General features: G+C 44.3%; 1 protein-coding gene across 1 annotated transcript in view; it reads left to right on the top strand.

The window, feature by feature from the left end:
* The window catches only part of LOC126456525 (agrin-like), a 1,113,065-nt gene that overhangs the window by 822,914 nt on the left and 275,976 nt on the right, over positions 1–14,175 (top strand). The window contains exon 9 of the mRNA XM_050092274.1: positions 9,796–9,975. Within this exon, the coding sequence (XP_049948231.1) occupies positions 9,796–9,975 (180 nt within the window). The remainder of the gene's footprint in view (positions 1–9,795; positions 9,976–14,175) is intronic.

The following is a 14,175-nucleotide window of genomic DNA, read 5'->3' as shown; positions in this document are numbered from 1 at the left end:
GTAGAAGTAATTTCGGGTATTCAGGGGGAGGTCTCGTATGTCTTTATTTCTCACGATGTACATAAATAGTGTGGTGGATAATCTCGAAAGCATCGAGTGGTGTTCGCGAATGGTGGTGTATGTAGGAAGTTCACAACGCAATAAGACTATAGCGAAGTCCAGAAATGCCTGCAGATTAAATAAATAAATGTTTTAGTTTTGCATATATGAAAGGAGAGAATAATTATTCTCCGCTTACAGTATTTACACTATCGTCGGTTCGAAACAATAATATGCGACCGGAACGACCTAAAGTAGAAAATTAGCTGTCAGAAAAGTAGATACCTAAGAGAGTGATGTGAAGAATTTTAACAAAATTGATGCATCCACGAAAGAAATAGCTTACAAAGCTAGTGTTCCACCGAGTGTTGCTTAGTGAGAGTTGCGAGCATTACCATTCAGAATTAATAGAGCAGATTCAAAGAAGAGCGACGAGCTTTGTTAGGGGTTCATGTGACAAGTGCAAGAGCGTCACAAAGAGACTCCTCGGACTCCAGTGGCAGACGTTACAAGAGAAGCATTGACTTCACGATATGGTTTACTGCTAAGCAGAGTCAGGCAACACATTTTTTCCATGCAAATCTGTAAGATAAATTAGAGCTTGTGCATACCGTTACTGCGGAACCCGCCAGGTTAGCCGAGAGCGCTAATGCGCTCCTTCCTGGACTCGGGTATGCGCGCTGACTCCGGATCGAATTCGCCCAGCGGATTAACGACGGAGGCCGGAGTGCCGGCCAGCCTGGAAGTGTTTTTAGGCGGTTTTCCACATCCCACAAGGTGAATACTGGGCTGGTCCCCACATCCCGCCTCAGTTTCACGGCTCGCAGACATCTGAACACATTCACACTATTCTATGGATTACACTAGATGCAGACAGTTGGGGCACACTAATTCCGTCCCGGGGATACGGGGTGACGGCAGGAAGGGCATCTGGCCACCCCTTAACTTAACCTTGCCAAATCCGATTAACCATGCTGACCCTGCATCACTGCGGGAAACAGACGCAAGCAAAAGAAAGAAAGATACCGTTACTGCGGACTACTGGCCAATGGGTCATGTGAAGAGGGAATTGGTAACGTTATCCAAAGTACCGTCTTGCGAATTGTAGAAAAGATGTATGTGAATAGAAAATGAGAAGCGCCCGGGACGGCACAGACAGCTACTTTGCAGGCAAGAAACCGACATCGGATAGCAGCCGCAACAACCATGGTTATTTTATAGATCACGGAGGATTCCGTGAATGCATTTTTGGCGTGTAGGAGGCTCATCGCTAATGAAATCCTCGATGATTATATCGCGTCATTTAAGGAAGTAAACTCACCAGAAAAAATATTTGTCATGTCGTTAAAAAATCACACTGATCACATTACACCGCTGGTGTAATCTGGCCAGTGAATCGGTGTGCGTGCGTGAGCCAGCCGGTCACGTGGAAACAACGCAGTAAGATGGGTCGGCGTCGAGACGTGGCACAGAGACACAAAGGAGTTATTATGAGTGAAAGTAGGCCCCCGGCGTAGACTGCTCATGATTTTTTCTCGGGTTTCGGTCCCGGTGGCTAAGATGAAATTCCTCGGTGTTTCGACGAATCTCATTCTCACCATTTTCTCGCGAAGTGTCTCGATAACACCGGCTTCCCACGTACACTGAGGAGACAAAAGTCATGGGATACCTCCTAATAATATTTCGTACGTCCCTTTTGCCCGGTGTAGTGCAGCAGCTTGATGTGATATGGATTCAAGAAGTCGTTGGAAGTCCCCTGAAGAAATACTGACCCATGCCGCCTCTACAACCGTAAATAATTGTTAAAGAATTGCCGGTGAGGGAATTTGTACACAACCTGACACCTCGATTATGTCCCATAAATGTTCGGTGGGATTCATATCAGGCGATCTGGGTAGCCAAACCGTTCACTCTAATTGTCCCGAATGTTCTCACACGGCGCACTGCCACCCATAAAAGTTCTATAGTAGATTGGGAGCATGAAATCCATGAATGATTGCAAATGGTCCCCAAGCTACTCCAGCATAACCATTTCCAGTCATTGGTCAGTTCATTTGGTCCATAGGATCCATTCCATTCCGTGTAAACACAGCCCACATCATAATGGAGCCATCACCAGCTCGTACAGAACCTTGTTGACAACCTGGGTGCGTGGTTTCGTGGGGTCTGCGCCACACTCGAACCCTTCCATCAGCTCTTACCAACTAAAATCTGGACTCATATGATCAGGCTATGGTTTTCTATTCTTCTTAGACCCAACCGATATGGTCACGAGCCCAGGAGAGGTTCTGTAGGCGACGTAGCGCTGTTAGCAAAGGCTCTCACGTCCGTCGTCTGCCGCCATAGCCCATTAACGCCAAATTTCGCCGCGCTTTCCTAACGGTTACGTTGGTCGTACGTCCCACTTTGCTTTCTTCTGTTATTTCACGCAATCTTACTTGTCTGTTAGCACTGATAACTCGGCGCAAACGACGCTGATCTAAGTCGTAACTTGAAGGCCGTAGTGAGAGGTAATGTCTGAAATTTGGCACTCTCGGCACACTCTTGACATTGTGAATACTGAATTCCCTAACGATTATCGAAACTGTATGTCCCATGCGTCTAGCTCCAACTACCATAGCGTGTTCAAAGTCCGTTAATTAACGTCGTGCGGCCATAATCACAACGGAAACCTTTTCAATAGATCAATTTAGTACAAGTGATAGTTCCGACAGTGAACTGCCCTTTTTTACCTTGTGTACGCGATACTAGCACTATCTGTATATGTACATATCGCTGTCCCATGGCTTTTGTCACCTCGGTGTGTATGCCTCAGCGGTTGCAGTCTCTCCCCACGCCTTGCGCCAGGGCCGTGGTCCAGCGATCTATGGTGGAGGGTGTGGACCGCCTTTCGACTCTCGGTGCAATCAGTGTTGCGCAAAGTCACGAAGCGTTAGCTGCTGGGTGCGTTCTTGGCAGTTTCTAGTCCCGCGTTCCATGCTGAAATTAACTGGTAGCTCTCATCGTTCTTGACGAGATTCCCATGGAAGCTTATCTCGATATATTCTTTGACGATGCTGTCCCAAAAGACACAAACTCGGCACTTCTTTATTGTTTCCTCAACTTTGAACGTATGTTCCATAGCCAAATATATCTTTGATGGTGGTCGAAAGATGACCTTGATGTCGTTTTCCCCGAGGATTCTGGCAATTTCGGCTGGGGAGATCCAATATGGTGGATGAAGGCAAGTTACGCTTCCTTTTTTATCTATTCTCTGGGGATGTCTGTATCATTCATTTCCTACAATGCACAGTCTAATCTGCGCTCCGTTGTACCCATTTTGATGGAACACATCTCAAGGTTGACATATGTCCATCTAAAACATCAAGACTTGTACTGATGAAGACAATAAAGCCGACATGAGTTTATATACTAAAGTAAAATATCAGGCAGCTTACTGTCTACCAATTCTCTGCACAATGTCCCCTTGTGACGTAATATATGCTGCAGGTACCACATTAAAGAAACATCTCTAAGTTGTTGCAGCTCAGCAGGGAGGTCCTTCATCACAAGTATCACGTGTCCTCTGTACGTGAGTCCTTAGAACAGTGCACCGGCGCTCGTTGTATGGTACAGCTCAGTGCACATTCTTTTTTCTGTAGACTGCATGTCCTACTATACGGTCTGATACGCAATACCCGCGACAGGCTGTCAGTGGTATAAACGACAGGACCAAAGGGAGACTTTCCGTTTATTTTAACAGTACACACTAAGCTACATTTATTAAACATGCATTGGAAAAGCATCTCCAGTGATATTGATTGCCAAGAAACAGAAAATTTTACAATCATAAAAATATACCCGATTGATTGATAGCAAACAGATTAAATACATAATAAAAGCTGTAACTGTACAATAAAAGAGCTAAAAGCTCTTTCCGGAAAGGAACTTTAAAATTTACAGTCCAAAATAGAAGTATACTCCGCAAATAAGCTGCATATAAGTACATTACTATACCGCCGGATAGCGGAGGTGGGCAAGGCAAGCAAGAGCAATAAGCACACAAAATTGATGTTAAGCATTACGTCCAGAATGGTACAAATAGTCAGTGAGAACCTCCATGAAATTAACAGATCTTAAATCTCCAAGTGTTTGGCCCGTTCAAAAATGAATAGTGCATACAAGGAGTAAGATCATTAACCATTCACTAGGCCGAGCCTCATTTGTGTAAACACGGTTAAGTAAATAACTCTAGTAATTACTTAATTGGCAAATTAGACAGTAACACCTCGACAATTTACATGAGCTGGAAATTAAAAAATTGAAAGGAGATTAAGGCACAAATAAACTCATCGACCTGCTATACAAGGAGTAGTGGGCTCGGAAACCTTAAGTGGTGCAGTACCACCTGCACCCTGCTCTCCGTTCGGTCGAGCGCTGACGTGACTCCGCTTTCGGACGCTGTGCCTGTTCTACCAACCACGCAGATTACACCCGAGCGTCACCAAAAGAAGCACAGATGGTAGCCTAATGAACAAAAAAATACAGAATTGATATACTGGAAGCAGTTAATTCCATAAATTATCTGGGAGCAGACATTAGGAGTGATTTAAAATGGAATGACCATATAAAATTAATCGTCGGTAAAGCAGATGCCAGACTGAGATTCATTGGAAGAATCCTAAGGAAATGCAGTACGAAAACAAAGGAAGTAGGTTACAGTACACTTGTTCGCCCATTGCTTGAATACTGCTCGCCGGTGTGGGATCCGTACCAGATAGGGTTGATAGAAGAGATAGAGAAGATCCAACGGAGAGCAGCGCGCTTCGTTACAGGATCATTCAGTAATCGAGAAAGCGTACGGAGATAATAGATAAATTCCAGTGGAAGACTCTGCAAGAGAGACGCTCAGTAGCTCGGTACAGGCTTCTGTTGAAGTTTCGAGAACATACCTTCACCGAGGAGTCAAGCAGTATGTTGCTCCCCCATACGTATATCTCGCGAAGAGACCGTGAGGATAAAATCAGAGAGATTAGAGCCCACACAGAGGCATACCACAATCTTTCATTCCACGAACAATACGAGATTGGAATAGAAGGGAGAACCAATAGAGGTATTCAAAGCACCCTCCGCCACACACCGTAAGGTGGCTTGCGGAGTATGGCTGTAGATGTAGATGTAGAATTTAGTACAGGAATTGGGCCAGCCTCTACTATAGATCGAACGCCGCTGCACGACAGTCTGAATTACAGCAACAAGAAAATCAAAATAATTTTTCAATGAATTCACGAAGTCAGATAAATGAAACTTGTAAGGCGATCAAAGTCTAAACCCAGTTCCTATTTCACTTGCCGAGCAGGAAGTTCGACTGCCAACCACAAATTGAACCGAACTTGCACCACTTGGGCGAGGGGTAAACAACTAACCGCCAAGCGGTGCTGAGAAGTAAATCCCAAGCTAACGCGTACAGTTGGCTAACGAATTCCTGACTAACGCCAGACAGAACAGAATGATTGAAACACCATTACGGCCACGTATAAGATAGTAGTAACAAACGCAAAACAAAGTCCTCACTGAGAGATACTTAATAATTAAGATTAACAGGTCCCATCCTTATAAACAACAACAACATAAAAAAACAGTGAAAGTTGGGAGTATAAATACCCAATAAGACAATAGATGAAACTGTGCGCCCCAGTAATAGTACATGCAGAACGTGGCACATGAAATGAAGCCACTCAATATATAAATTCCAGCCGCCACAAACCCGACGCCTTACAGCAGCCAACTGGGAAGTTGAGACCGAAGTTGGCAAATAACATTCAGATTGGAGCATTAAATAAAGAAAAAAATTCAGTAGTATTATAGGAGCGCGAACACAATTTTCCTGCCTAGAGACAAACGTGATCAATAACCAGAAGTCTGAAATGGATCCGGACGTGAGCCTCGAAGAAATAACCAGAAAACTACCGAACTGAACAGTCACAGTACTGCTACAAGAAATGGAAATTATAGCTATGGTTACTGCCGATGTTCGGTTCCTTCGCATCCGATAAACCAAATCGGAATTTCACCAGACATATCCGTACAACGACGCAGGAAGGACAGCGTGGAACACCCACACAACTTCAGCGCAGCGGCGGTCCGCCGTTAGCCTCCATGGCTGATCGGTCGCTGAAGCACACAGCACGCTCCTTCCTTCGGTATGCGCCCCACACGTGCAGCCAGCCAGCCGCAACCGGGGACATAATGGTTCTGAACTGTCAGAGTGTCTCTTTCTGGCATCGCTGGTATGCTCAGAGTCAGAGGCTGACTGTTAACTGCCGAACTTGCATCAGCCATCAATTGCCGGCACACTATTCGCCTCGCCGCCAGGTTCCAACTCCGCCGCCTCACCCGGAGCGAAGTGTTTTCTCCTTCCCGGTCTCATTTTTGCTCCCTTCCTCCTCCGATCTCTGTGCGAACCACGCTCTCCTAAGGCAAAGATGTTCTACAAGAGACTGTGGAGCAACCTATCGATCGCGCAACGATTTGCCGTCTGCTTTTCTTGTTATTAGAATGCCCAAGAAAGAAAGACATCCATATGTTCTAGATCCATCGTGAATAACATGTGTTGAAGGAGGCCGATCAGGTGTTGCAGAAATTCACTCGGGGCCTCTCTGCCGTCTTCCAACGCAAAGAAGGTATCATCCACTTAATGGAAGAAGTGTTTAGTTGAGCCTCCCCACCAGTTTTCAAGTAGTGAGTACCTGTTCAGACAGTTTCACCGTTTCGGTCTCAGAATGATCCGCTAAGAGTATCAATGAATAATACTAATTTAGAAGATAGGCTAAGGAAAGATAAACTTACGTTTACAGCGTCTGTAGACTTAAAGAAAGCTTTTCACAATGTTGACTGGAATAATCAAAATGGTTCAAATGGCTCTGAGCACTATGCGACTTAACTTCTGAGATCATCAGTTGCCTAGAACTTACAGCTAATTAAACCTAACTAACCTAAGGACATCACACACATCCATGCCCGAGGCAGGATTCGAACCTGCGACCGTAGCGGTCACGCGATTCCAGACTGAAGCGCCTTGAACCGCACGGCCACACCGGCTAGCTGGAATAATCCCTTTGAAAGTCTGAAGGTAGGAGGAGTAAAATACAAACAGCAAAAGTCTATTTACAGCGAGACAAGCATTTATATGATCCGAGGGACATGAAAGAGAAGCAATGGTTGAGAGGGGATAAGACAGGGTTGTAGCATATCCCCGATGTTACTCAAACTGTGCATTGAGTAAGTAGTAAAGGAAACCAAACAAAAATTTGGAGTATGAATTCAAGTCCAGGGAGAAATAAAAGTTTTGAGATTTGTCGATGACATTCTAATTCTGTCACAGACACCAAAGGACTTGGAAGTGCAACCGAGCGGGGTGGCGTAGTGGTTAGCACACTGGACTCGCATTCGTCAGGACGACGGTTCAAACCCACGTCGGACCAACGTGATTTAGGTTGTCCGTGATTTCCCTAAATCGCCTCTGACAATGCCGAGATGGTTCCTTTGAAAGGGCACGGCTGACTTCCTTCACATCCGTCGCTCATCCTATGGGACCGATGATCTTACTGTTGGGTCCCCTCCCCAAAAATCAACTTGGAAGTGCAGTCGAAGGAAATGGACAGAATCTTGGAAGGAGGATATAAGGTGAATAAAACAATAATTCAACGTAGTCGAATTAAATCAGGTGATGCTGTGGGGATTAGATTAGGAAACTAGACACAAATAAGTAGATGAGTTTTGCTTCGAGAACAGCAAAGTAACTGATAATGCCTGAAGTACGGAATGTTGACTGACAGTGGTGAGAAAAGTTATTCTGAAAAAGAGTAATTCGTTAACATCGAATATAGTCTTAAGTGTTAGGAAGTCGTTTGTGAAAGTATTTGTATGGAACGCAGTAATGAGTGGAAGTGAAACATGGACAATAAACAGGTTAGATAAGAAGAGAATAGAAGCTTTTAAAATCGGATGCTACAGAAGAATAGTGAAGTTTAGATGGATAGATCATGTTCAAATGGTTCAAATGGCTCTGAGCACTATGGGACTTAACTTCTGAGATCATCAGTCCCCTAGAACTTAGAACTACTTAAACCTGACTAACCTAAGGACATCACACACATCCATGCCCGAGGCAGGATTCGAACCTGCGACCGCAGCAGTCACGCGGTTCCGGAATGAGCGCCTGAACCGCTAGACCACCGCGGCCGGCGGTAGATCATGTAATTAATGAATAAAATAGGGGAGACAAGAAATTTGTGACGCAATATGATTAGAAGAAGGGATCGGTTGATATCATACATTCTGAGCCATCAAGAGATCACCAGTTTAGTATTAGAGGGAAGAGACCATAATACTAAGCAGAGTCAGAAGGATGTAGCTTGAGACAGTTATTCGGAGACGAATATGCTTGCACAGGATAGAGAAGTATTGGAGATCTTCATCAAATCAGACTTCGGACTGAAGACCACAACAACAACAACAACAGCAACAAGAGTACCAGTCTCTTGAAGTCGCACTCGTTTGAAAAGAGATGTTACATGAAAGATTACCAGCAAACCGTCCTTTTGCAGCCATACCTCTTTCTGTAAGGCCACGAATTTGGCAGAGTTCCTAACGTGTTGATTGTTGGGTAATAACTAGAATAGCGTGGCTGTATGGTGTGGAGCATGCATGTGGAGATTCTAACAACCCTACCACAACAAACGTCAAAAATTAATTATGATTGAAGTGTTGCTCACTCTGCTAAATATTTCATTTTCGGGCAACAAAAAGCTATATTATGTGACAGGTGTCATTAGAGCACAGTTAATAAAGTCATTTCTTGAAATAATGGATAAACTAGGCACTCATCTTTTCGTGTTTCCCACGCTGGTCTCGTTGTGAACTCATGGCTCAATCGTCGAAAATCTAGGTAGTGATGATTCCAAGCTCGGATGCAAAGAGTCCTAGGTGTTATTCTGCGCCGGCCGAAGTGGCCGTGCGGTTAAAGGCGCTGCAGTCTGGAACCGCAAGACCGCTACGGTCGCAGGTTCGAATCCTGCCTCGGGCATGGATGTTTGTGATGTCCTTAGGTTAGTTAGGTTTAACTAGTTCTAAGTTCTAGGGGACTAATGACCTCAGCAGTTGAGTCCCATAGTGCTCAGAGCCATTTTTTTGTTATTCTGCGATATTCAAAAGTTTTATAGATGTGTTTCATAAACCATTCTTGAAGATTAAACTTTTGCAAGTTAGGACAATGGTGATGTAAAAAAGTAATTAGCACCCCGAATTTAAGCTACACTTCTTTTTTATTACTTTTGTTGCAATATCACGTAACTCGTTCCAAAACATCACTTCACAATATAAAACATACTTGAAAATATCTTCCTCACTGCTAAAGTTCACATTTCATAAACTGACTAAAATTTGCGTCTTTTTAACGTGACGACCAAAGCCTGACTCCCTAATAACAGCTTACGCCCCCAAAAATCAGAGTTACAAGTACGTCAAAGATCATACTGACAAAAGAAAGAATACACATAAGTGTAATATCATTGCAATATATACATATCGCTGTATCGAAGTACCTCGACATTAATGAAATCAAATCTGAATGTTGTCACAGAAATATGTTAACTTTTTTACAGAAACGCAGTAGAATATTGCTGGTATGGAGAGGTTGAGGTGAGGTGCCGTGATGGTTACGTAATTCAAGTACCATTACAAGATGAAGAGACGTGTGTGTGTTTTGTGTGACAGGTCTGTGCCCGCACGAGTGCTCCGACGGCAGCTCGCCGGTTTGCGGCTCGGACCGGCGGACGTACCGCAGCGAGTGCGAGCTGCGGCGAGCCTCGTGCCGCCTGCCCGCCGACAGCCCGCCCCTCGCCGTGCTGCACGCAGGGCCCTGCCTGGGCCTGCCGCTGGCGCCGCCGCCCCCAGGTCAGCACTCCACCCCTCTGAACTGCATTACACTCCATATAAGAGGGTTATTCGGAAAGTAAGGAACGATCGGTCGCGAAATGGAAACCACAGTGAAAATCCGCTGAAGTTTTGCACAAGTGTGTTGGGCAGTGTCTCTAGTATGCCTGTCGATCGCGTTACGTCGTTCGTTTTAGCTCTGAGCACGCAGGGAGCACATAAAGATACCTAGAACAATAGTGTCTCCCGCCAAGTACGAGGGCCTGGTGTCGCCTGAAGCTATGCAGCCAACATTACATAACTGTCGTGCATTTTCTTCTTCAAGACAAAACTCAGCCGCATTCTGCAGGGGCAATGAAGATGCTTCTGCATCGTTTTTAAGTGGAAATGTTTAATTAACCACAATACAGCCCGTAATTGTCTCCCTCTGAGTTTCATCTCTGCTCACATGAACCGCTGGCTATGAATGCAACATTCTGGCACAGACAACGAACGTAGAGAATTGGCGGAAAGCACTAGCGGCTGCCATTTATAACGAGGGTATCGGAAAGTTGGTACAACGCTACGACAAGCGTCTAAGTAGGATCGGCGACTATGGACATAAGTAGCTGGAAATTCTAGCTAACTGTTGCAAATAAAACAGTTTTGATTTTCACTTGGGTTTCCATTCCGCGACCTATCGTTCCTTACTTTCCGAATAGCCCTCGTACACCAGCCCTCCTACAGGGTGTCATCATATACATTGTCGTTTTATAAGATCTGACATGGTCAAGCTTGTGTGGCAACGATCTTACGTGTTAACATATAATTAGCTGAGTATCCGGCGTAACCCGAGTATGTATGTATTCCAGTCTTCTATTAGTCCATCTTCTCCTCCTCCCCCCCTCCCTAATCTATCTCCTGATCCCCATCTCTTTGTTCATCTCGTTCTTGCCTCTCTCACGTGCGCGTGCTCTCTCTCTCTCTCTCTCTCTCTCTCTCTCTCTCTCTCTCTCTCTCTCCCTCCCTCTCTCTCTCCGTCTTTGTCCCTCCCACACTGTCCATCTTCTTCTCTTCATCTCCGTCCATCTCATACTTCCCATGTTTGTGTCCATTTCTTCTTCCTCCTCTCACTGGCAACCTCCTCGACCTCTCAATCCGTCTTCTTCTCCTCTCTTTCTGACCATCTCTTCTCTCTGTCCACCTCCTCCCTCTTTCCATCTCTTCCTCCCCCACCTGTCTGCCCCTCTCCTCTTCCCCCTCTTTCTGTCTCCTCCTCACCCTCTCTCTGTCCATATACTTCTCCCCTTCTCTTTGTCCATATGCTCCTCCCCCCTCTCTTTTTCCATCTCCTCCTCTTTCCTTTCTCTTTCCATCTCCTCATCCCTCTCTCCCTGCCTGTTACCTCATCTCCTTCTCTCTTTCCGTCTCCTCCTTCCTCTCTGTCTTTGTCCATCTCCTCTTTCTTTCTCCATCTCCTCATCCCCCTCTCTCTAGCCATCTCCTCCTCCCCCAATCTGCGTCAGTCTCCTCCTTGCCCCTATCCGCCTCTCCAACTCCTCCTCCCCTTTCTCTCTTCAAGATATCACCCCTATCCCGATACGACATTGGTGGTTCTTAACCCACAGTATATCTTTCCAGACAGTAATTAATACAAATATATCTAGTTTGACTGAACTCGATCCAGGGGTCTTGGAAACCTTCACCCGTTAACGCATATGTGACTTATATTCATGAAAAGTTAATATTTCACACATTTTCATCTCTAGCGAATTTCGCCCTGCATTTTCGTTTTCACACAGCCCAGTGTGTATGATGTCTATACCGTCTGCGATGTGTCTTGCGAATAGAGTTTGTAATAAAAGCACTCGGTCTTCAGGCCACAAGTGGCCCATCGGGACCATCCGACCGCGGTGTCGTCCTCAGCTGAGGATGCGGATAGGAGGGACATGCGGTCAGCACACGGTTTTCTTTGACCGGAGCCGCTACTATTCAGTCGAGTAACTCCTCAATTGGCATCACGAGGCTGAGTGCACCCCGAAAAATGGCAACAGCGCATGGCGGTCTGGATGGTCACCCATCCAAGTACCGGCCACACCCGACAGTAATTTGGTGATCTGACAGGAACCGGTGTATCCACTGCAGCAAGGCCGTTGCCTAGAGTTTGTAATAAACAAGTAATAAATTAATACGTCATGCCTAATGCAGTAGCTTTTACTGTATGAACATCAAAATATAGGTAAGTGATAAACTTTTTTTCCTTTCGTCATTTTGTGCGGGAGGGGGGGGGGGGGTCTGCAAGGGAAAGTTTCGTAAAGGTTTGAAACAATATGTAAAGTTTGTGCTCCCACTTTCAAATACTAAATGAATAATGTCTGGGTATTTGCATGTCAAGTTACAGAGAGCAGACCATTAAAATTTTGTTATAGTGAGATACCCGTCACATGTAGTACGAACGCGTACTATGTCATTAAAACTACAGTGCATTCTATGACCTTATCACTTAAAATAGAGACAAAGTTACATCTGCTGAAGGGGACAATGGTTTGCATAGTCATATGATTAAATCTATCGTACGAAAAGAATATGAAACAAAATACACAGAATAACAATGTTTGAAGTTTAACTGAAGACAGTAAAAGAGTTTCACAACTTATGAAGCAATTTAGCAGACGAAATGCAATGTACAAAAAGATAGAGAAGAAACATTCGGCCTCAGATTAGTTCATTTCAACCAGCAGGGGTCGATTTCTAGAGGCGCGCTGTATCTCCTTAGTTGTCCTCAGTCGCTGATGTGTTGCGGATGAGCGGAGTTGCTGAATTTATTGACACGACGTTGGTTGAGTGCTTTATCTTTTAAACAGTTGCTTCCTTCGTGTTTGAGGAGGGGCATCTGATATTCTTGCTGCACATTTTTGTGCAACGCATAATTTGTGTCTAAGTCTGGAATTACCATAGAAAATTATTCCATGTGAAATCAGTTTTTTAGTGAAGTAAATCGGTCATCAATCCCAAGGTTGTTCCGAATACCGCAGTGCTTTAATAGGTATGAACCTGTTAGAGATGGTACGCCGTTGCCTTCCTCCGACCTTTGAATTGAATTGACCAGCCAGTCATGAACGCACTTACAGATGAACGTGGAGTCTAAATCATGGTACAGCTCGGCATTTTTCACATCAACAAACATAGCCAGACCTGAAAGAAGTGATAAGTGACAGATGCTCTTCTTACTGCAGAGGACAAACAGGACTTGCCTTTACAGTCAGATAAAAAGAACATCTTTAAAAAAATGGTACTAGCACCCAAAATTCGTCTTTTGCCAACCACCTTTTGATTACAGGTCACGCGCCTAAAGCTGTTCACGGTATCAGCATTTGGCACATAGAGAAAAAAGGGCGTAGATTAGATATTTTAGAAGAACTAGAAATTTTTAAACATCTTTCTCGAAATGATAGCCTTATTCTTAACGAGCAGCTACAATTACGTAATAAGATATCTTCTGGTAAACCTTGCGGGATGTAAGGTCGTGGTCCATGAAACTCTTCAGCTCCTAACGTTTCGTCCAGAGCTGCGCTGGACATCTTCAGAGGGGTGTTTCTCCTGCGGTGAGTCTTGCCGACTGGTCAGTCGGCAAGACTCACCGCAGGAGAAACACCCCTCTGAAGATGTCCAGCGCAGCTCTGGACGAAACGTTAGGAGCTGAAGAGTTTCATGGACCACGACCTTACATCCCGCAAGGTTTACCAGAAGATATGTCATCCGGTCGTGAAAGCCTTCATACTACGTAATAAGAACTTGTTCAACGGTATAAAGCCGTTACTTGATATTGATTTCGTGTTCCCTCGTCCAGTTACCGAAATGTTTTTTTCTGTCTAAGTCGACTAATAATAATTTGTTTATTAAATGGTTTATATTAGCTGCATTTCATTATATATATATATATATATATATACATATATATATATATATATATATATATATATATATATATATATATATATATATATATAGGCTGTATCATTCAGCCCTCTTTGGAATTCTATAACGAAGTTTTCATCCTTTAAACTGTATTTCTAAGCTCTTATGGAGACAAAATATTACCTTGTCTGCTGCTGTAAAATAAAACAATGCCTTTTACTTCATGTACTAAATAATGTTCATCTTAACATTCATCTGTCTATATTCTTAATGTTAAGTAGCCTACTTGTATTTGCGGTTACTAGATGGAACTCTTGGTATAAT

This window comes from Schistocerca serialis, chromosome 2, assembly GCF_023864345.2.
Source record: "Schistocerca serialis cubense isolate TAMUIC-IGC-003099 chromosome 2, iqSchSeri2.2, whole genome shotgun sequence".
Taxonomy (NCBI): domain Eukaryota; kingdom Metazoa; phylum Arthropoda; class Insecta; order Orthoptera; family Acrididae; genus Schistocerca; species Schistocerca serialis.
Note: the sequence above shows the minus strand (reverse complement) of the source record. Positions and strands in the feature narration are given on the sequence as shown.